The sequence below is a fragment of the Peromyscus californicus genome, unplaced genomic scaffold (genome assembly GCF_007827085.1).
Source record: "Peromyscus californicus insignis strain IS unplaced genomic scaffold, ASM782708v3 Scaffold_20__1_contigs__length_68692818, whole genome shotgun sequence".
Classification (NCBI taxonomy): domain Eukaryota; kingdom Metazoa; phylum Chordata; class Mammalia; order Rodentia; family Cricetidae; genus Peromyscus; species Peromyscus californicus.
In genome coordinates, this window is record NW_026294503.1 from 67,371,874 (window position 1) to 67,392,855 (window position 20,982).

General features: G+C 42.8%; 1 protein-coding gene across 8 annotated transcripts in view; it reads right to left on the reverse strand.

The window, feature by feature from the left end:
• The window catches only part of Atf7 (activating transcription factor 7), a 106,123-nt gene that overhangs the window by 9,418 nt on the left and 75,723 nt on the right, over positions 1–20,982 (reverse strand). For all 8 annotated transcript variants that reach the window (XM_052749102.1, XM_052749103.1, XM_052749108.1 and 5 more), the window contains 8 exons: positions 19,330–19,448; positions 15,022–15,159; positions 10,563–10,720; positions 9,388–9,487; positions 8,589–8,702; positions 7,849–8,001; positions 5,027–5,224; positions 1,251–1,359 (listed from right to left, as the gene is read on the reverse strand). In XM_052749102.1, coding sequence (XP_052605062.1) covers positions 1,251–1,359; positions 5,027–5,224; positions 7,849–8,001; positions 8,589–8,702; positions 9,388–9,487; positions 10,563–10,720; positions 15,022–15,159; positions 19,330–19,448 — 1,089 coding nt within the window. The remainder of the gene's footprint in view (positions 1–1,250; positions 1,360–5,026; positions 5,225–7,848; positions 8,002–8,588; positions 8,703–9,387; positions 9,488–10,562; positions 10,721–15,021; positions 15,160–19,329; positions 19,449–20,982) is intronic.

Below are 20,982 nucleotides of genomic sequence, written 5' to 3' on the forward strand. Positions count from 1 at the left end.
TGAGTTCAAGGGCAGCCTGGTCTACGTAGAGTTTTCAAGGGCAATCAGAGATACACATACATCCATAAACCATGTATCTGCTTGGTGTCTGAGGCATCCAAAAGAAGGCATCAGATCAACTGGAAATGGAGTAACAAGCAGTTATGAGCTGCCACACTGAGTGTTGGAAACTGAACCCAGGTCTTCAGCAAGAGCAGAAATGCTCTACCCACTGAGCAACCTCTCCAGTCCCCAGCTGTATTATTTTTTGTTTTTACATTTACTACAGACCACATATTTCACTTACTTCTTTTACTTGTCTTACCTACTAAATACAAGTTTTTCAAGGACAGGATCTAACCTGATCGGTTTGGTTCCTGTTATTCCCAGTATGTGCCTGGCACAGAACAGGAACTTAGTTAGTACTTGCTTAATAAATCAATGCACCCTGGAGTACATAATAAAATTTAAATAAATAATTCAATAAAGATTCTTAAAATTTTTCTCAGAATACATTTCTGAAATGATAAAGACAATCAGTGGAAAAACTATTTGCTATATCCAACATTTCTAAGCATTTATTTAATCTATAAAGGAAAATTAGCAATTTTTAGTTTTTGTTATCTATAACAAACTGTTCATTATAATATTTACTTTAAATAGCGCTAATGCTGAACATAATTCTGTGGATATCTCTGATTACAAACTGAAACCATGATCATTATAAAGATGAAATCTGCCCTAAGTCCCTATTCTTCAATTCCTAGGCACTGTCAGCTGTTCATCTTTTCTCCAGGCCAAGACTATATTTGGGACCAGAAGACCTCTACCACTTTCCTACTGTGTGTGACTTCTGGTAAATGATCTGAGTTTTCTCACTTACAAATGGAATGGCTGCTTCAAGGGAGAACTGTGAGGATGGTCGAGTGCTTAGATAAAACAGGCCCAGGAAATACTGCTACTCCTTCTCTCCACTATTATAGATGATTATGATAACTCTGCATTACTGTCAAAGTTTTTTTTTTTTAATTTGTTTATCTGAAAGAAAGTTTCATGTAGCTCAGGCTTGCCTCAGACTTTGGCTATAATTGAGAACCTTGAACTGATCCTCTTGCTTGCTAAGATTACAGATAAGGAAAAAAATTTTTTACTTATTTATTTATTTTTTGGTAGGACTGATATGCCACAAAGAATGGCATTGTAAGGAGCCAATACACTCAATTCCTGTGGTTATCAACTGACTGGTTTTGCTTAGGTTGTGAACCACTCACCTAGGTAGCCTTGAGTTTTTTTCTGTAGTGCAGTGACAGGGCAGTCTTTATGAGCTAACAGCAGCTGTTTCAACTGAGCCACCTCATTTCGTAGTAATGTGACTTCATTCTGAAGCGGGCGGGGGGGGGGGGGAGGGGAGAAAAGATTATTAAAAATATTCATCTTCTAGTCTTAAACTCCTCAAACATTACAGCAAACATTTGGATGGACTTACTAGATTTTTTTGGTGTCTATAGCAAACCATTTATTGTAATATTAACTTTAGAACTATTCTTCTGTTGAGCATAATATTGTGACTATCTTAGTGTAAGGGCAGAATGTTGTCTAGATATTCTTCTCCAAACTGGGACATGATCTGGCAAGTCTTCAGAAAGCTCTGGGCCAGGATAGTCATGAAGTCAATGACAGAAACTGTCTACAATGAAAAGTAAGGACTCATAACAGGAAAAGAAAAATGACTGTTAATAACCTATGTAGACCAGGCTGGTTTGGAACTCACAGAGCTCCGCCTGCCTCTGCCTCCTTAGTGCTGGGATTAAAGGAATGAATCACTAAGCTGGCCTTAGAAATCTCTCTCTCTCTCTGGTTTTTTCAAGACAAGGATTCTCTGTATAGCCCTGGCTGTCCTGGAACACTCTCGGTTAGACGAGGCTGGCCTCCAACTCACAGAAATCTCCCTGCCTCTGCCTCCCAAGTGCTGGGATTAAAGGTGTGCACCACCACCACCAGACTAGAAAGCTCTTCAATGAAACTATTTACTCAAGTGCATGCAATGTCTACTGGAGCACTACTGTTCTAACGAACAATTACAACAGTGTTAGTGTCCACTGACCCATAAAACCTAACACACTCAGAATGTAATAATATATAGCTGTTTAAAAAAAAAAAAAGTAGAGGTTGGGGAATTTAGCTCAGTGGTAGAGCGCTTGCCTAGCAAGTGCAAGGCCCTGGGTTTGGTCCTCAGCTCCAAAAAAGAAAAACAAAACAAAACAAACAAACAAAAAACCAAAAAAAACAAACAAAAAAGAAAACAAGGTAAATCCTTCATCTCCTTTGCTAGGTTTCCATGAAATACTGTTAAATCAATCATGTTTGGGGGCTGGAGAGATGACTCAGAGGTTAAGAGCACTCTTCCAGAGGTCCTGAGTTCAACTCCCAGCAACCACATGGTGGCTCATAACCATCTGTAATGAGATCTGGTGCCCTCTTCTGGTCATACATGCTGTATACAAAATATATAAATCTTTAAAAAAAAAATCATTCATGTTTAAACCAACCTACAATCCCTCCAACTCTACCACAAAAACCAGAAATAAAAAAATATGTAGCCTGGGCAGTGGTTGCCTCACCCCTTTAATCCCAGCACTCGGGAGGCAGAGGTGGTGGATCTTTGTGAGTTCAAAGCCAGCCTGCTCTACAGACCTAGTTCCAGAACAGTCAGGGCTACACAGAGAAACTCTGTCTCGGGGGAAGGGAGAACCTGTAGATGTATCCAACCTTCCCATCAAACAATAAACACAGAACCAATGCAAAGAAGAAAGCCAAGAGGTCAGAGCCAAGAGCCAAAACCTTACCCTTCCTCCTGCAGTGGTCCTACCTCTCCGAACCAGAGCTACCCCTGTGTTAAAGTCTTTATATAGAGTTCCTGTCCTGCCTTCTCATTGGTTGTAAACCCAACCACATGACCGCCTCCTCACAGCCTGTCTGTATAGGCCTCCAGGTTTTCCATGATTGGTATTAAGATTAAAGGCATGTGTATCCAATAATGGCTGTATCCCTGAACACACAGAGACTTACCCAGCTCTGCCTACTAAGTGCTGGAATTACAAGCGTACGCTACCACTGCCCTGCTTTCCTATGGCTTGCTAATAGCTCTGACCCCCGGGCAACTTTATTTATTAACATACAAATAACATTTTAATACAAATAAAATATCACCATATTTCCCCTTTTCTATTTTAATAAAAAGGAAAAACTATCACCCACTATGGTGATATTTTATTTGTACTGAAATGTGATTTTAATTGTATGTTAATAAATAAAGTTGCCTGGGGGTCAGAGCTAATAGCAAGCCATAGCAGAAGCCAGGCGGTGGTGGTGCACACCTTTAATCCAGATCACATGACAGACAGATCTCTGTGTGTTCAAGGATACAGCCAGCATGGAGACACTCGCCTTTAATCTCAATACCAACCATAGAAGACCTAGAGGTCTGTATAGACAAGCAGTGATGAGAAGGACATGTGGTTGGGTTTACAACCAATGAGAAGGCAGAACAGAAAGTCAATAAAAAGACAGACACACAGGAAGTAAGTCTCTTTCTGAGGGGAAGGACGATAGTGGGAGCGAAGGGTAAGAAAGGCAGTTTTAAGTCTCAGCTCTCAGCTACTGCTCTGACCTCTTGGGCTTTTAACTCTGTATTTGGCTCTGTGTTTATTTAATAAGACAGTTACATCTATAACCCACACACACACACAAAAAAAACCCAAACCAAAACCCAAACAAAAAACCCACTATATACATGTATGAAATTGTCATACATGTATAAGATATAAGATATAAGATATCTTTTTTAAACATAGTTTACTTTGTGTGTATGTGTGTAGACGAGTGCATATCACAGAGTGTATATGTGTGTGTGAGTCTGAGGACAAGCAGTGCGATCTGAAAATCACATTCAAGTCATCAGACCTGGTGATAAGCACTTTACCACTGAGCATCCCACTGACCCCTTCTTAAATTTATTTTTTTAATGTGTAAATGTATATGGGTGGGCATGTGTGAAGATCAAAGGACAACGTTTGGGGGTAGGCTCTCTCATTTTACTATGTGAGTCCCAAGGGCAGAACTTGGGCTGTAGGCTTGATGGGAGGCAGTGACATTATCTACTGAGTCACCTCACTGGCCCATAGAAGACACTTTAAAAACAGAACCAAAGGAGGGAGAATAGTAAGAGAATGCTTGGAGTATAATTATTCTGTTTGTGTTCAAGTTTTTTTTTTTTCTCTTTTCTTTTATTAACTAACCTATTGTGGTAGTCTGAATAAAAATGGACCCCACAAGCCCACAGGGAGTGGCACCATTAGAAGGTGTGGTCTTGTTGGAAGAAGTGTGTCCGTGGGGGTGGGCTTTGAGGTTCAAAAGTTCAAGCCAGGCCTAGTGGCTCTCACTCTCTTCCTCCTGCCTGCCAATCCAGATGCAGAACTCTTGGCTCCTTCTCAGCACCATGTCTGCCTGGGTGCTGCCACGCTTCCCACCATGACAATAATAGGCTAAATCTCTGAAACCTATAAGCCAGCCCCAATTAAATGTTTTCCTTTATGAGTTGCTGTGGTCATGGTGTCTCTTCACAGCAATAGAAACGCTAAGACACCTACAATAGCTGAAGTAAATACATTTCTCATTAGGTAGTCTCTAACTCCAGTCAGGTTCTACTTATGATAGAGAACACAACATGGGGTGCTTAACCTGACTTCCTTCATCCAGATGGGTCTGTCTCCACTCCTGCCTTCTCTCCATTCTGACTGCTGAGCATTTTGTCTGGGCTATATCCCCAGCCTCCAAATGGGTCTCTGAATGACTTGTGCTAGTGGAAGATCTGGAAGGAGATAGTCTCATTCTCAATTGCTAGGAGAAGGGTTTCAATTCTGACTGTTACGGGACTCTTTACAATTCCCATCACACTTCTAGATCTAACCTAATTAAATAATACCCATCCTCTGTTCTACTGCTGCACTGTCTCCAGACTCTACAATCCTAACAGTCACCCACTCACACTCAGCTGAATGTTCTGAGAAGTAAGTTCTTCTGCCTTCTTTTCCAGGGAGGACACCCACAGCTTCCGCTTTTGGCGGCATCGGGAGGCTGCAGCTCGGTTTCGCTCTAAAAATCGCTGCCGTCGCTCATCTGGGTCTTCATCTACTGTGCGCCGCCGCCGTCCCCCAGTGCTAGGGGTGGGCTGGGCTGGAGAGACCTGTTGCCCAGAAAAGAAGAAGAATACTTTTTTCCTTTTTCTGGTCTGTCTTTGAACAGCCCAGACAGACCCTGAATTTTGGTCTTTCTGCTTAGGCACCCAGAGTGTTGGGATTCACAGGCACCAATTTCTAACTTGTCACTTGGCAGAGCAGAGAAGCACTTGATGGGAAAATAATTTTTTCTTTCCAAATCAAAGCTGAGTTAGGTAGATAAGTAAGGTCTGGTAGCTACACCAAGTCTCACCACTGTGTCTCCTAGCTTCCCGCCCTGCCTTTCATCTCCCAGTCCTCTCAGGACACATAGAGAAAAGCCACAGTTCTTATGGAGACTGACTATTTCTGAGACAGAGATGAAACTAGGATCACTAGGAGTTTGTTTGGATCTGTTTTCTTCTTTGGGGTCTGGGAACTGAACCGAGGGTTTGAGCTGCAATGCTACTCCTCTTTCTGTTGGCTGACACATGGCCTTCCACAGTCCATGCTGGCCTCCGCTCACTATGGAGCCCTGGAAAACCTTGAACTCCTGCTCCTCCTGGCTCTATCCCCAAATGCTGGAACTCTTGAGATTACCCTAAGCAGTCTGGATGACAGTGCTGTGCCACGAGGCCCACTTGCTCTCTCTTCCCTCCCTCTTTCCCTTCTTTCCTTTTTTAACACAGCATCTTTTTTTGTTTTTGTTTTTTGAGACAGGGTTTCTCTGTGTAGCCTTGGCTGTCCTGGAACTCACTCTGTAGACCAGGCTGGCCTTGAATTTACAGAGATCCACCTGCTTCTTTCTCCCAAGTGCTGGGATTAAAGGTGTGTGCCGCCGCCACAGCCACCGCCACCACCAACTGCCACCATCACCACTGGGTGGTCTTTTGTTTTTTAAGCTCCAAGTGAAATCCTTTGCACTAAAGCACTTTGGATTATCTTTCCATTCTATTAGTTGACATATATACAGAGAAGGTACATCAACTTCATGCCAAAAGTAAATTCTTTTTTAAAATTAAAAATCATACTGTTATTATCACATGTGTGTGCATGTGTGTATGCCATGGTGTCTGCAGAGGTCAGAGTACAAGTTCAAGTAGAGTCAGTTCTCTCCTTTCACCTTCATATGAGTTCAGAAGATGGAACTCAGGTTGTTAGCCTTGGTGGTAAGCATCTCTATTCACTGATCCATCTTGCTGGCCCCTAAACTAATTTTTAGTTTGAATATCTATATTAGTATTTTTCCAATGCTAGTAATCAGCTGCATAAAGATAAGCTGGAGCTACAACAACAACAAGAAAGGTGCATGACTTTAATCCCAGCACTTGGGAGGCAGAGGCAGGCGGATATCTGTGAGTTCGAGGCCAGCCTGGTCTACATAGTGAGTTATAGGACTCAGTTACATAGTGAGACCCTCCCTGTTTCAAAAAACCAAAAACCAACAAAAGGAAATCTACTTTAGGCTCTACTGAATTATGTTCTCCAGAATATCAGTAATTAAGGCTGAGGCAGGTCAGGCAGTGGATTAGCACACCTTTAATCCTAGCATTTAGGAGGCAGGGCAGGTGGATCTCTTAAGGTCGAGGCTGAGGGTAGCCTGGTTCTACAAAGTGATTTCCAGGACAGCTAGGGAAACACAGAGAAATCTTGTCTTAGATATAAAAAAGGAGAAAGAGAACTCAGCAGTGACTGACAAGAAGCCACATCCTTTCTCCAAGAGGAGAAGTCTAGCTCAGGTAAGGGTTACTACTTTATCTCCAGGACTGGCTGGCTTTGGGGAGTGAGGGGTCAGAATGGTGGGAAGCCTTAGCTTTTAAGAAGAAAACACAAATGAAAGCTCGTGTTGTTGGCCAAGGTTTGAGGCAGCATATGGCCATGAAATGTCTGGACATGTGGCAGTACTGATGAAGCAGGTGGTGACATCAGTAAAAGAGAGACTGGGCAATGAATGTAACTTCAGAAACCAATCCCAGGTCATTGTCACCTGTCCAGTGCAGACAATTATGAAAACTAAAGCAATTCAGTTCCTAAAGAATTGCATTAAAATGGAGACCTCTTTGAGAAGAGATCGGGCAACTAAATGGGACCTTCTCCTGGCTTGTAAATTTTTTTTTAAATTTTCATTTCTTTGTGGTAAAAAGGTACTATTGGATTGGTAATGAGGTTTTCTCTGTGTTTTCTTACTTTTGATGAACTATATTTTACTACTATAACATCATATTGTGTTAATATATTTTTATAATATGCTTTGTGTTGTAAAATCTAGTCAGGTAACTGCTAACTTTTTTTGGTTAAGACTTAACAGATATGCAAGAGATACAGAGGCCTCCTTTGTTTAGTGCATGATGTGGCTTAATGCGAGTCCCCATCAGCTCAGAATCTACATTAAGCTATCATTCATATATGGGAAAAAATCGAGGCTTTCTCTGCAACAGCTCTGTATACTTCATGCTGCTTGCATTTACGTCTGACACAAAGGTAGATAAAAAAATAGTCTGTTTCACTGCAGTCAACCTACCAAAAACATCCAAGGTAGCAGGACAGCCAGAAAGTTAAATTTATAAAGTTCAGTTCATGCTTCTTGAAAGACAGATATAATATAAAGAATAAGGGCAACACATCTCTTCTCTCATCCAAGGACGCAACTGACCTGTGGCTGGGCAGGGGATGGGGTATCAGGGTGCTGGATGAGGATCTGGTTCTGCTCTGGACGGGCTGTCACCATGGTGCTGGCAGTACCCACCACCATTCCACAACCTCCATTGACTGAAGAGACTTGGTGGGTCAGAGTGGCTTTTAGTCTCTGTGTGGAAAGATTGTTTAAGGGTGAGAATCTGTCAAGGATAGAAAGGATGAACTTGTATTTTATTACTGACCTTATTCTTAAAATTCTCACTCTAATTCTCTTTTAACAGAGGAACTAAAAGACAATGACAGGGAGAGAAAGTGTGCACCTGGAAGTTTGAAATGCCTGCTCCGTCCCCTGGCTACTATCCTGGGCACAGCTGGGGATGGGGGCTTGTAGAAGCAATAGGACCCAGATGAAAGCTCTCTCTTGGAACCTGGCCAGATGCTGGTTACACAGCTATTCACCACTTGGCCAGCTCCCCTGCCCACTCACCCCCTCCATCTGTCACCCTGGAACTGAAATGACAAGTGTTCCATTCCAAACAATCTGTGCTGCTTCTTCCTGTGCCATGACCTGTGCCAAGCTGCATGGGTGGGGACAGGAGACTTAGGAATCGGGGTCTTTTCTTTTCCAAGCCCCACAGCAGGATGTCTTTAGGTATGCAGCTTCAGAAGGCTCCTTTGCTCAGTTCACTTGAAAAATCCAGACTGATACTACTTCTTTTAGAAGGCCAACATTGCTCTGGGCTGGGATGTACTCACCATCTTGGCTTCTGATGGCATAGGGTGACCAGATGGAGAAATGGAGCCACTACTGTTAACTGGTGGGCCAGGTATACCAGGAATGTTGGGTACCATGGACACAGGTCTGGCCAGCTAAATCAAGAGAAGGAGACATGGTAGTATTGGTTTTCCCCAAATGAAGTTTTTTGTTTTTTGCTTTTTTTGTTTTTTGAGACAGGGTTTCTCTGTGTAGCTTTGTGCCTTTCCTGGAACTCACTCTGTAGCCCAGACTGGCCTCAAACTCACAGAGATCCACCTGGCTCTGCCTCCCCAGTGCTGGGATTAAAGGCGTGCGCCACCACCGCCCGGCTGGTTTTCCCCAAATGAAGTGTTTTTGAGATTGGCATGTCAGGGTCTGTCCTATGTAATCTGCTCACAGGTCTGCAGAACAGCCTGGGAAATACCTTCCCTAAGGAGTGTAACAGAGTAAAGAGTCTCATTCTTTAGCGTGGAGACATTTTCTGTGGGAAAGGCTGGGGGTGTATCTTCAGGAAAGTGGTGAGCAATGCTGGAGAAACTATGTGCCAAGTGAAATCAGCCAGTCCGCATGTTGGCAGGATTAGCTCCTTGACTGGAAGCCAATTGTCCAGATGAGTCTTTGTCTAGTGTTTCACAGTGTTGGACTGGCAGAGTGTAGTGAAGAGTTTGGGCAGACTGCCATACACAACTGATACAGTCCAGGCCCACATTTCCCTGGGGGTCCTCTGGTTATGACCATTCATGTGAAGGGAGGGATCAGTGTGCTGGTAGGTTTGGCTACCCCAACTACAAAGCTTACCGAAATAACAGAAGGCATCTGTACTGGAGGCCCTGGCAGCACAGGCATGGTCTGTCCATTAGCAAGATGCATGACAAGAGGGAGGGAGCCAGTAGGAGATCTGTAGGGACAGGAAGAGAAATGTCACAATCTTGACCTTTTGCCTATTGGTCTTCCTCCTATAATTAGAAGATTTTTTTTATAGTCTTCTCATTAGGGAAGGTATAGAGCAGCACTATAAAATTTTGACATCCTATTGAACATAGGAAAAACAGAGAAAAATGGCAGTGTGGTTTTTTTTTTCCCCGCTAGGGTTTTAACAAAAGTACCTTAGAACACGTCAGGCAAGTCCTAGTCTACTTGCCTTAGCCTGCAAAGATTTGGTGGTTTTTTTGGTGCTGGGATGAATAGGGCCTTAGACATGCTGAGGAAGTGCTCTACTACTGAGCTACATTTCCAGTCCCACAGTCTGGCGGAAACCTTAAACCTTTCAAATTAATCACATTTATTGGCTGGGAGGTAACTCGATTAGGAATTTGGGAAGATTAAACAAACATCTGCTCCAGCAAATAAGTTTTTTGAAAATGTTTTATTTTTGGAAACAATCTTAATAACTCATTTTCTTGGACATGTAAAAATAAATTCCTGGAGCCAGCTTCAGTAGCATATACCTATAATCCTTGCAATCAGGAGGCAGAAGTAGGATGATTGGCTACTTAGAAAGACTGTCTCAAAAAATCTGATAACAACAATAGAACAGTTTCTATTTTTATCAAAATATTTCAAAACATAGAGATTCAGAAGGGCTGGAGATGGTTCTTCATATATTACAAAAGAGATAAGTTCAGTTTACAGCATCCACATCGGGCAGCTCACAACTCCAGCTCCTAGGGATCTGACAGTGCCTCTGGTCTCTGTGGGACACCTGTAATTATGTGAACATACCCAGAGGAAGTCATACACATCTACACACAATTTTAAAAGATAATTAAAAATAAATCTTAAAAAAAAGGCCAAGTGGTGGTGGCACACACTTTAATTTCAGCACTCGGGAGGCTGAGGCGGGCGGATCTCTGAGTTCAAAGCCAGGTCAGTCTACAGAGCCAGTTTCAGGAAAGCCAGGGCTACACAGAAAAATTGTTTCCAAACACCAAAGGAAATCCAGGTTCCACAGTTTCTCTTTTTCTCCTACTTACCCCATTTGCCTGTTAGATGGTGGAGCCTGTGTGATGACAGAGGTTGGGGAAGGAAGAGTTGGATGAAGTGGATCATAACCTAAGTGGAGAGGCAAGGAGCCAGGACGTACAATGGTGGGTGTAGGGGTAGAAATCACAACAGGTTTTGTGGCAACTTCCTAGGGAGGAGAAAAGAAATTTCAAAATGCTTTAAGAACTGTGTATAGGGAAACACACAGTGGGTACTTTCATTGAAAGGGCATTAGTTATAAATAAACATGACCCAATTCCATCACAGTCAGGTACCCATACCTCACCCACTCAGGAACGATGATTTAAGATCATTTGAAATCTTTGAAGAAATGTTATATTATATAACACTATAGTATCATGTAAATCGTAGGGATTTTCTACACTATAAATACTCTCATTTTAAATAGTGCTGAAGTGTCCTGTGACCTCCAGTGAGAAAAGAAGGTATACTGGTGGTGGGACAATCCAGTGTTTCCAACAGACTTCATTAAACAAGGTCTTGAGAAGCTTACACAGCGATCAGACTGAAATAAAACACAATGCTTCTCACTGTTAACCAGTTAGGATCTTAAGACTGTCAGTGGCCATACTGGTCTTGAAAGCATTTCTAGATAGTCTCCAGAAATTAGCTGCCTATAGAAAGGGGAGGGAGAGGGAGCCGGGCGGTGGTGGCGCACGCCTTTAATCCCAGCACTCGGGAGGCAGAGCCAGGCGGATCTCTGTGAGTTCGAGGCCAGCCTGGGCTACCAAGTGAGTTCCAGGAAAGGTGCAAAGCTACACAGAGAAACCCTGTCTCGGAAAAAAAAAAAAAAAAAAAAAAAAAGAAAGGGGAGGGAGGGAGATGGCTAATGTTTATGGAGAAGGTAGCTTTGAGAACTTAAGTCAAATTTGAAGACAAGCAAGACAATGTATAGATATTCTGTATGGTGGTGCATGCCTGTAATCCCAGTAGAGGCAGAGGCAGGCAAATCTCTGAGTTTGAGGCCAGCCTGGTCTACAGAGTGAGTTCTAGGACAGCCAGGGTTACACAGAGAAACTAAACCAAACCAAAACAAAATGAGCCAGGTGTGGTGGAGGACGCCTGTATTGCAGCACTTGGAAAGCTGAGGCAGGAGCATTATTGTGAGTTGAAGTGCAGCCTGGGCTACATTATGAGACTATCTCAAAAAAAAAAAAAAGTTTAAAACAAAACAACAACCAAAAGTAAATACTCTAACAAATAATCCCTTTAAGTTATTTCCCTCTGGGAGGATTTTTTTCCTAATAGTTTAATGTCTTGTGCTGGATACTTTTATGTCAACTTGACACAAGCTAGAGTTATTTGAAAGGAGGGAATGCCTCCCTAAGATCTGGTTATAGGCAAGCCTGCACAGCATTTTTTTAAAATTAGTGATTGATGGGGGAGGGTCCGTTCCATTGTGGGTGGGGTCATCCCTGGGCTGGTGGTCCTGGGTTCTACAAGAAAGCAGGCTGAGTAAGTCATGAGGAGCAAGCCAGTGAGCAGCACTCCCCCATGGCTTCTGCATCAGTTCCTGCCTCCAGGTTCCTGCCCTGTGTGAGTTCCTGTCCTGACTTCCTTTGATGATGAACTGTGGTGTGGAGTGAAAGCCAAACACACCCTTTCCTCCCTAAGTTGCTTTGGTCGTGGTGCTTCCTCACAGCAATAGTCACCCTAACTAAATGATTAACATGTGTAACCAATGAATTACACGGTTTTATCTTTTTTTTTTTTTTTTTTTTTTTCGAGACAGGGTTTCTCTGTGTAGCTTTGTGCCTTTCCTGGAACTCGCTTTGTAGACCAGGCTGGCCTCGAACTCACAGAGATCCGCCTGGCTCTGCCTCCCGAGTGCTGGGATTAAAGACGTGCGCCACCACCGCCCGGCTGGTTTTATCTTTTTCTACTAAAAAATACATTTACTTATTTATTTGTGGTTGGAGGCTTGTGGAAATTAGAGGACAACTTACAGAAGTTAGTTCTTTCCTTGCATCATGCAGGTACTGGGGCTCAAACTCAAGTTGTCAGAAGATACCTTTACCTGCTGAGCCATCTTTGCTGGCCTTTTTATTTTTTCTTTGAGACAAGCTCTTCTGCAGCCCAATTTAGGCTGGCTTTGAACTCACCAAGAAACCAAAAATAACCCAGAACTCCTGATCTTTCTGTCTCCACCTCCCAAGTGTTGGGATGTTAGGTGTGTATCACCATGCCTAGTTTCTCTTTCTTTATTTTCTTTCTTTCTTTTTAAAAAACAAAAATGCAGGTTCTTACTACATAGCCCTGACTCAGAATTCACTATATAAAACAGGCTGGCCTTAAACTCACAGAGGTCCACCTACCTTTGACCCCCAAGTGCTGTAATTAAAAGCATGTGCAACCATACCTGACTTCTTTTTTACTTACTGAAGTACAACTACTCTAAAGTCATTACAATGAAATTACTTTTGCACAAGCAAAATCAAGATGGAGACCATTTCCAGCACCCAAGAAGACGTCCCTGTGTCTTTTCCTAATTCACACTCTTCCATCATGAGAGGTGCTCACTATTCTATTTATCCTCTTTCTCTTTTTGTCCCCTTCATGGGATCCTCTTTGTGATAGCATCTTGCTGTGTTCCCCAGGCTGGTCTCAAATTCCTGAGGCTCAAGTGATCCTCCCATCTCACCCTTGCTAGCAGTGGGCACTGCAGGTGTACACCACCACACTATTCTGAGATCTTCCATCAAATAATTTTACATCTTCTTGGACCTCCTGTAAATGGAACCATGCAGTATGTACTTTTGTGTCTTTTTTGTTATTCAATGTTTGTGAAATTTATGTATATTGCTATGTATTCCTTCCAACCATCTATCTACCCACCTTTCCTTCATTCCTCCCCGCCCCTCTCTCCTCTTTCTTTTTGTGGTACTCAGGATTGGGCCCATAACCTTACATAGGATAGGCAGATGCTCTACCACTAAATTTCATCCTCAGCCTAGTTCATCCAATGCCACATATATCATATTCCACTTTAGAAATATATCGCTATTTGTTTGTTACTGGGATAGAATCCAGGCCATTGTAAACACTAAGCAAGTGCCATCCCTGAGCTATACCATCAGCCTCTATTATTCATTGTTTTGGTTGATTGATACTTGGAATGTTCTCATCTCCCTTCTAATCTTAGTATGTACTGTGAAATATTCCTTTACACTGTGTGAATATATGTCACTGTGATTGGTTTAATAAAGAAGCTGACTGGGCCGGGCGGTGGTGGCGCACGCCTTTAATCCCAGCACTTGGGAGGCAGAGCCAGGCAGATCTCTGTGAGTTCGAGGCCAGCCTGGGCTACCAAGTGAGTTCCAGGAAAGGCGCAAAGCTACACAGAGAAACCCTGTCTCGAAAAACCAAAAAAAAAAAAAAAAAAAAAAAAGAGCTGACTGGCCAATAGCTGAACAAAATAAGTTTAGGCAGGAGAGCCAGACTAGGAGAATTCTGGGATGAAGAAGGGTGGAGTCAGGGGAGTCGCCAGAGATGCAGAGAGAGAAACAAGATGGGCATGCCACACTGAAAAAAGGTACCAAGCCATGTGGCAAAGCATAGATAAGAAATATGGGTTAACATAACTGTAAGAGCTAGCTAGTAACAAGCTTGAGCTATTAGCTGAACATTTGTAATTAATATTAAGTCTCCATGTTGGTTATTTGGGAAGTGGTGGGACAGAAACTTCTACCTACAAGTATGTATGTGGTATATGTATGTTTGTGTGTGAATGTGGTCATGTGGAGGTCAGGGGACAACTACTGGGTCTGGTCCTCCCCTTCACTCTTATTTTGAGACAGGGGCTCTTCTTTTACCACTATAAACACCAGACTAGGTAGCTTCCAGGGGTATTTTTCCATCTGTCTGTACCTGCCATCTCACACCAGGAGCACTTGAATTATAGGCACATACTACTGTACCTGGGTAGTATGTTTACCTGGATGTTCTGGATCTGAACTTGAGTTCACATGCTTGTATAACAAGCACTTTTACCTACTAAGCTCTCTCTCCAGCTCCCAGACACTTTAAAAAAAAAAATGAATAAAATTTCTATGAACATTCTTACTTATTTCTATTAGTACACATACAAACTAAACTCTTTTCAATTTAGAGTTGGAAGTATAATTGATGGATGACTGAATAGGTGTAATTTATTTACACAGCTTAACTATTTAAGATTCTTTTCAAACTATGTATAGAAATACACATCCATAATCCTAGCACTTTGAAGACTAGGGCAGGAGGTTAAGTTCACATCCAGCCTGGGCTACATCAATGAGATGCTGTTAAAAAATGGCAGGGGTAAGGGGGAGAGAAGAAACTAAAAGAGGAAAGAAAAGAACATTCATTCTTTTGAATCCAATCAGTCCTTCTCATACCATTTATAGATCAAAATGAACATTGGGGATGACTTCTGGGAGACAATTTTACCTTCTCCTTCAGTGGTGGGGAACAGGGGCTGGAGGCAGGACTGTCGGGGGGCGATGAGTCCACCTCCACCGGCTCCTCCTCCTTGATTTTGATGTCTGGGGTAGAAGGCAGAGACATGTCAAGAGGCCCAGCAGCACCCTGTTGGGAAAACAGTAAATGGGATTCAGTTTCACGATGCTTGTGAACAGATAAGGGCATTTGCCTCACCGAGTTCAGCTCTTGGTCAAAGCACTGAACTGCAAATGCCAAAGAAATGTGGACTCGTGCTTCATGTAGACTGGCCGAGTCACAAAACTACCTGACTTAACTGGAGCTATAAACGGCTTTGCAGGGGATAGTATACCATCTGAGATAACAACCCTGACGTTGTACCATGACAAAAAGGTTGGCCTTGCAGTTCAGTTTCATGTCAAAGTAGAGTCTTTGTTCTCTTCTTCCTGTATCCTAGGCTTTTTGGTTAAAGGGGAGTTTGTTCCTACCCCTTCCTTACCCAACCCCAGACATGGTCCCAACTAGGTAGCTTAGGCTAGCCTTGAACTTATGATCTCTCTACCTCCATGTCCCAAGTGCTAGGATAACAGGTGTGCACCATCACTTGCTACCTTAACCTCTGGAAGCCTCGACAGCAAACTAATTCAGTGTATTGTGCTGTGGGATGGTCTGTATGTCAAATTACTCTGATTGGTCAATAAATAAAACACTGATTGGCCAGTGGCTAGGCAGGAAGTATAGGCGGGACTAACAGAGAGGAGAAAAGAACAGGAAGGCGGAAGGAGTCACTGCCAGCTGCCGCCATGACAAGCAGCATGTGAAGATGCCGGTAAGCCACAAGCCACATGGCAAGGTATAGATTTATGGAAATGGATTAATTTAAGCTGTAAGAACAGTTAGCAAGAGGCCTGCCACGGCCATACAGTTTGTAAGCAATATAAGTCTCTGTGTTTACTTGGTTGGATCTGAGCAGCTGTGGGACTGGTGGGTGACAAAGATTTGTCCTGACTGTGGGCAAGGCAGAAAAACTCTAGCTACACAGTATTGTAATAAAGAGGTAGCAATGGTTCTGCTCCACTTGATAAGAGTGAGAAACACCAAAGAATTTTATTTCTGCTTCACTTTTTCTACATTGCTATATGTCAGAGCCAATTCAGCTCATTCTGAGAAACAATGATGGGAAGGGAAGCTGCTAAGAAAAAACAACTTTCCTTTAGAATTCCCAAGAGGCAGCCGGGCGGTGGTGGCGCACGCCTTTAATCCCAGCACTCGGGAGGCAGAGCCAGGTGGATCTCTGTGAGTTTGAGGCCAGCCTGGTCTACAAAGTGAGTTCCAGGAAAGGCGCAAAGCTACACAGAGAAACCCTGTCTCGAAAAACCAAAAAAAAAAAAAAAAAAAAAAAAAAAGAATTCCCAGGAGGCATCTCTTATAAAAATTGTGGTTCAGGCAAGTTTCAGGATCATTAAATACCCCTGGAGATAATATTCCACTACATCTGTGCTTCTCATCAAGGGGAAGTAAAGACCACCCCTGAACAGACAGAGAGAAACACCAAAGGACACTAAGGAAAGTGTCAAGTGAACTGAAAATGTCAGCAGGAAAGATAAAGCAGTGAAGCAGGAAAACTTCAAAATTTTTAAATTCTATTTCTTTCTTCATCTTATTTATTTAGTGTGTGTACAGGTCTGTGATCACGTGTGTGCTACGGTGTGCATGTGAAAGTTGTAAGACAACTTTTGAGAGTCAGTTCTCTCCTTCGTTTCTTATTTTATGTGTATGTATGTTTTGCTTGCATGCATGTTTGTGAACCATTTGTGTGCCTGGTGCCCAAGGAGGCCAGAAGAGGGTGTTGGATCCCCTGGAACTGGAGTTACAGATGGTTTTAAGCCACCAGGTGGGTGCTGGGAATCAAACCCAGCAGCAAGTGCTTTTACCTGCTAAGTCATCTCTCTACTTCCAATTATCCCCTTTCACCGTGTGGGTCTTGAGATCAAACTCAGATCATCGGTTTGGTAGTGAGTGCTTGATCTGCATCTTGCCAACCCAGGGAAGTTATTTTTCTTGAGTGTGCCTATTGAGTTTGATACGCCAGGTGTGGTGTATAAATGTAATCCCGGCACTTGGAAGGCTGACATACAAAGACCAGGAGTTGAGACAGGGTTTCTCTGTGTAGCCTTGGCTGTCCTGGAACTTGCTCTGTAGTCCAGGCTGTCCTCAAAATCACAGAGATCCGCCTGCCTCTGCCTCTCGAGTGCTGGGATTAAAGGCGTGCGCCACCACTGCCCAGCATAGAACAACCTTATTTTATTTTGAGATAGTCTCAAACTTGTGGTGATCCTCCTGCCTCAGCCTCTTCAGTGTGGCAAATATATATGTGTGCCATCACACTCAGCTAAAAACATTTTTCTTTAATGCACTAGGTCAGTGGTTCTCAACCTGTGGATCATTTGGGGATTGACAACCCTTTCACAGGAGTTGAATATTCAGACATCCTGCATACTAGATATTTACATTACATTTCACAATAGTAGCAAAATTACAGTTATGAAGTAGCAATGGAAATAGTTTTATGGCTGGGGGTCACCACAACACAAGGAACTGTACTAAAGGGTCACAGCATTAGGAAGGTTGAGAACCACTGCTCTAGGTATTATCAAGTAGCACTAGGAAGCTACTTGAATGCAAAACCACACATAGGGAAACAAAAAAGAGAGGAAATTGAACACATTAGTTGGCTGGAAAACTGAATAAAAATAACACAAGTGAGTCTTTAATCCCAGCACTCAAGAGGCAGAGGCAGGTAGATGTCTATGAATTTGAGGCCAGCCAGGGCTACATAGCAGTGAGACTCTGTCTCAAAAAAAGTGAATGGATGAATGAATGAATGAACTGTAGTGGGTAGCCATTCCAGCTTTGATCTGGAAGTTCCAACCCCCATTGAGACTTCGGCAACTGTCACGCCTATAAGGCGGGGACAAGGGAGGCGCCTGGAGACCCGAGATCTGAATGGGCCAGCGCTCTGTCTGTTCCGGGACCCTGAACGGTGGAGGTGGACCGAGCAGAGCTCCAGAGAATACCGCTGGACCGCGATACACCTTCCCCAGACCCCTCGATCTACCTATCCCTTAATTTGTAAGTTACGCCATTAAATAATCTCCTTTTAACTCTGTGGAGTGGCCTTAATAATTTCACCAATAATGAATGAATAAAAAACTGCCCAGCCGGGCGGTGGTGGCGCACGCCTTTAATCCCAGCACTGGGGAGGCAGAGCCAGGCAGATCTCTGTGAGTTCGAGGCCAGCCTGGGCTACCAAGTGAGTTCCAGGAAAAGGCGCAAAGCTACACAGAGAAACACTGTCTCGAAAAAACCAAAACCAAAAACAAACAAACAAAAAAAACAAAAAACTGCCCAATCAGTTTATAAACAGTGGTACTTGTTTTCTTAAACTGGGGTGGGGGTGTGTGAGCTCAGGCCTTTGCATGTGTTAGCACTCTACCACTGAGCTATATCTCTAGCCACCCCCAAAGAAAATTGGCAAAAAAAAAAATTACCTAATAAAATCTGAGTAACTCATACTTTTGTTTGGTTGTTTGAGTCAGTGTCTCTGTAGTTTAAGCTGACCTGGAACTTACTATATAGCACGGTCTGACTTTGAATCTTTCATAATCCTCTCTCAACCTCCCAATTCATATTCTTCAAAACTTTTGTTATTATTTATGTGTACAATATGTGTATATTCATGCTACAGGAAGCCAGAAGTGTGTGCCAGACTTCCTGGAGTGGTTGTGAGCTGCCAGCATGGCTGTTGGGAACTGAATTTGGTTCCTCTGTAAGAGCAACAAGCACTTTTAACCACTGAGCCATCTCTCTAGTCCTGTCATATTCTTTTAACATCTTCCACATACTGACAAGGGAAACAAATAGATTACTAAGGGGACTGTCAGAAAAGTAATTATGATCTGAGTTAAGACCCCAGCACCCACAACTGATGGTAGATGTTAGCATCTCCCTGATGTTAAATGTGATAGCACATGCTTGTCAGCCCAGGCCTTGATAAAATGAAGCAAGGGGATCACCATGAGCTTGAGGTCTTCCTGGACTACAAAGTGACATAGAGGCTATCCCCAATTCCATGGTGAGACCTGTCTTACCTTTGCCCCTAAGACCTGGATGAGTGGCTAGGCTTACTGAGTACTATCTAATTTTATAGAACTAATTCCATGATTTGGGATTTTAACCAGTCAAGCAAATTATCTCAAGGCACAATGAAAACAGCCTGAGTCTAACCACGACCAATATTTTTTTAGTCACACTTACCTTTTTTTCATCTTCATCTGCAGCTTTCTTAAATTCATGTTCAAAGGAACTAGCCAGTTCATTGAAGAGCCCCACCTCCTCACAGTTCTTCAGGAATCTAGTCGGAGTAGGCGTTTGATCTGTAGACATAAAAAGAAAAGGAAATGTGTTTTAGTTTTAATACAAGATTAAAATGAGAGTGCACAGAGATTGTACTTTTATTCTTCTGTTTGGAGATGAAGAGTCTATGTTGGGGTAAATGGGCTTTTTTGAGTTTTAGTGGATGGATGGTGGTTCTAAGCTACCAGAGAGTGTCTGTGTTGTGTTGTCTCGGGGCCAGCTGGGGAAAAACAGGACAATGTTCTGTGTGACTAGCCACATGCTCACCTTCTCTTAATGCTGGATTTATATCTTTCACCCCCAGTGAAAACACAACCCCAATAAAACAAAGCACTCATGAAAGTAAAGATTCGGGCCAGGCGCTGGTGGCGCACACCTTTAATCCCAACACTCGGGAGGCAGAGGCAGGCAGATCTCTGTGAGTTCGAGGCCAGCCTGGGCTACCAAGTGAGTTCCAGGAAAGGCGCAAAGCTACACAGAGAAACCCTGTCTCGAAAAAAAAAAAAAAAAAAAAAAAAAAAAATGTAAAGATTCATGAAACCTCTAGATTTGAAAATTAAAGTTAAGCAAAGTTAAGCACTGTTTCCCTTCTCAACACACACCCTGCCAGGTCTGCTGTGAGTATATAGAATCAGATGGGTGTTAAAATCTGACAGAGAGAACAAACTGAGGATTAGACTGCTGAGTTTGCTCACTAAAGCTACCGAATAAGGAACGGTGTCTGCCTTTCACTGAGGTCTGTTCCTTTCTGAAGCCATTCTAAGCAGATCTAGGGACTAGGGAGCAAGACAGTAATATCACGAGTCACAAAAGGAAACTACAAACAATAGGGCTTATTTCAGAGACACTGGCCCAGAGCAAATCCCGGAAACCGGGCTATTTGGTTTAGATTTGCTGGTCAAAATATCCCCACAGGGGCTGTGCAAAACTTTTCCTCAACACACTGCCTCTGCTTTTTCTTTTCTTTTTTTGGAGAAAAGCCCAGGTTATCCTGGAATTTACAGTCTTCTTGCCTCTACCTCCCAAGTGCTGGGATTACAGGAATGTGCCACAAAGACTGGCTTCACTGCTCTTAAGGAGGTGAAACCTCTTTATGAACTACAGGAATTTTTCAAGTAACTCAAACTTCAGATCTTAGCTTGTCTCTCTCTCCCCTGCTTTGATAAAGTTAAGCCTTGTTCCCTGGGCCCCTAATTCGATTATGATGGTTTTCTTTGATGTGTTTATTACCTTAAGAATTCATCTATTCCAAACAACTAGACTGACTGATGGAATAATGTTTCAGTTATATTTTAAGGAAAGACCTAGGGGTTAAAACTGTTCCTTTTAGCATGATTAATTGGAAATAGTCCAGTGTGATTTTTCCATGGAAACATTTTTCTTTTTAAAAACTTAAATAAAACCTCTTCTGAATCAGAGTGTTTAGAAATATTACCACTACCACCTAAAATAGTTTTAAAAGGTTCTTTGGCCACTTTGGTTGGCTAAAGATAAAGCCACTTTCCACATCAGAGTGAGGAGAGGTGGTATCCTCAGTAAGGGCACACACATATA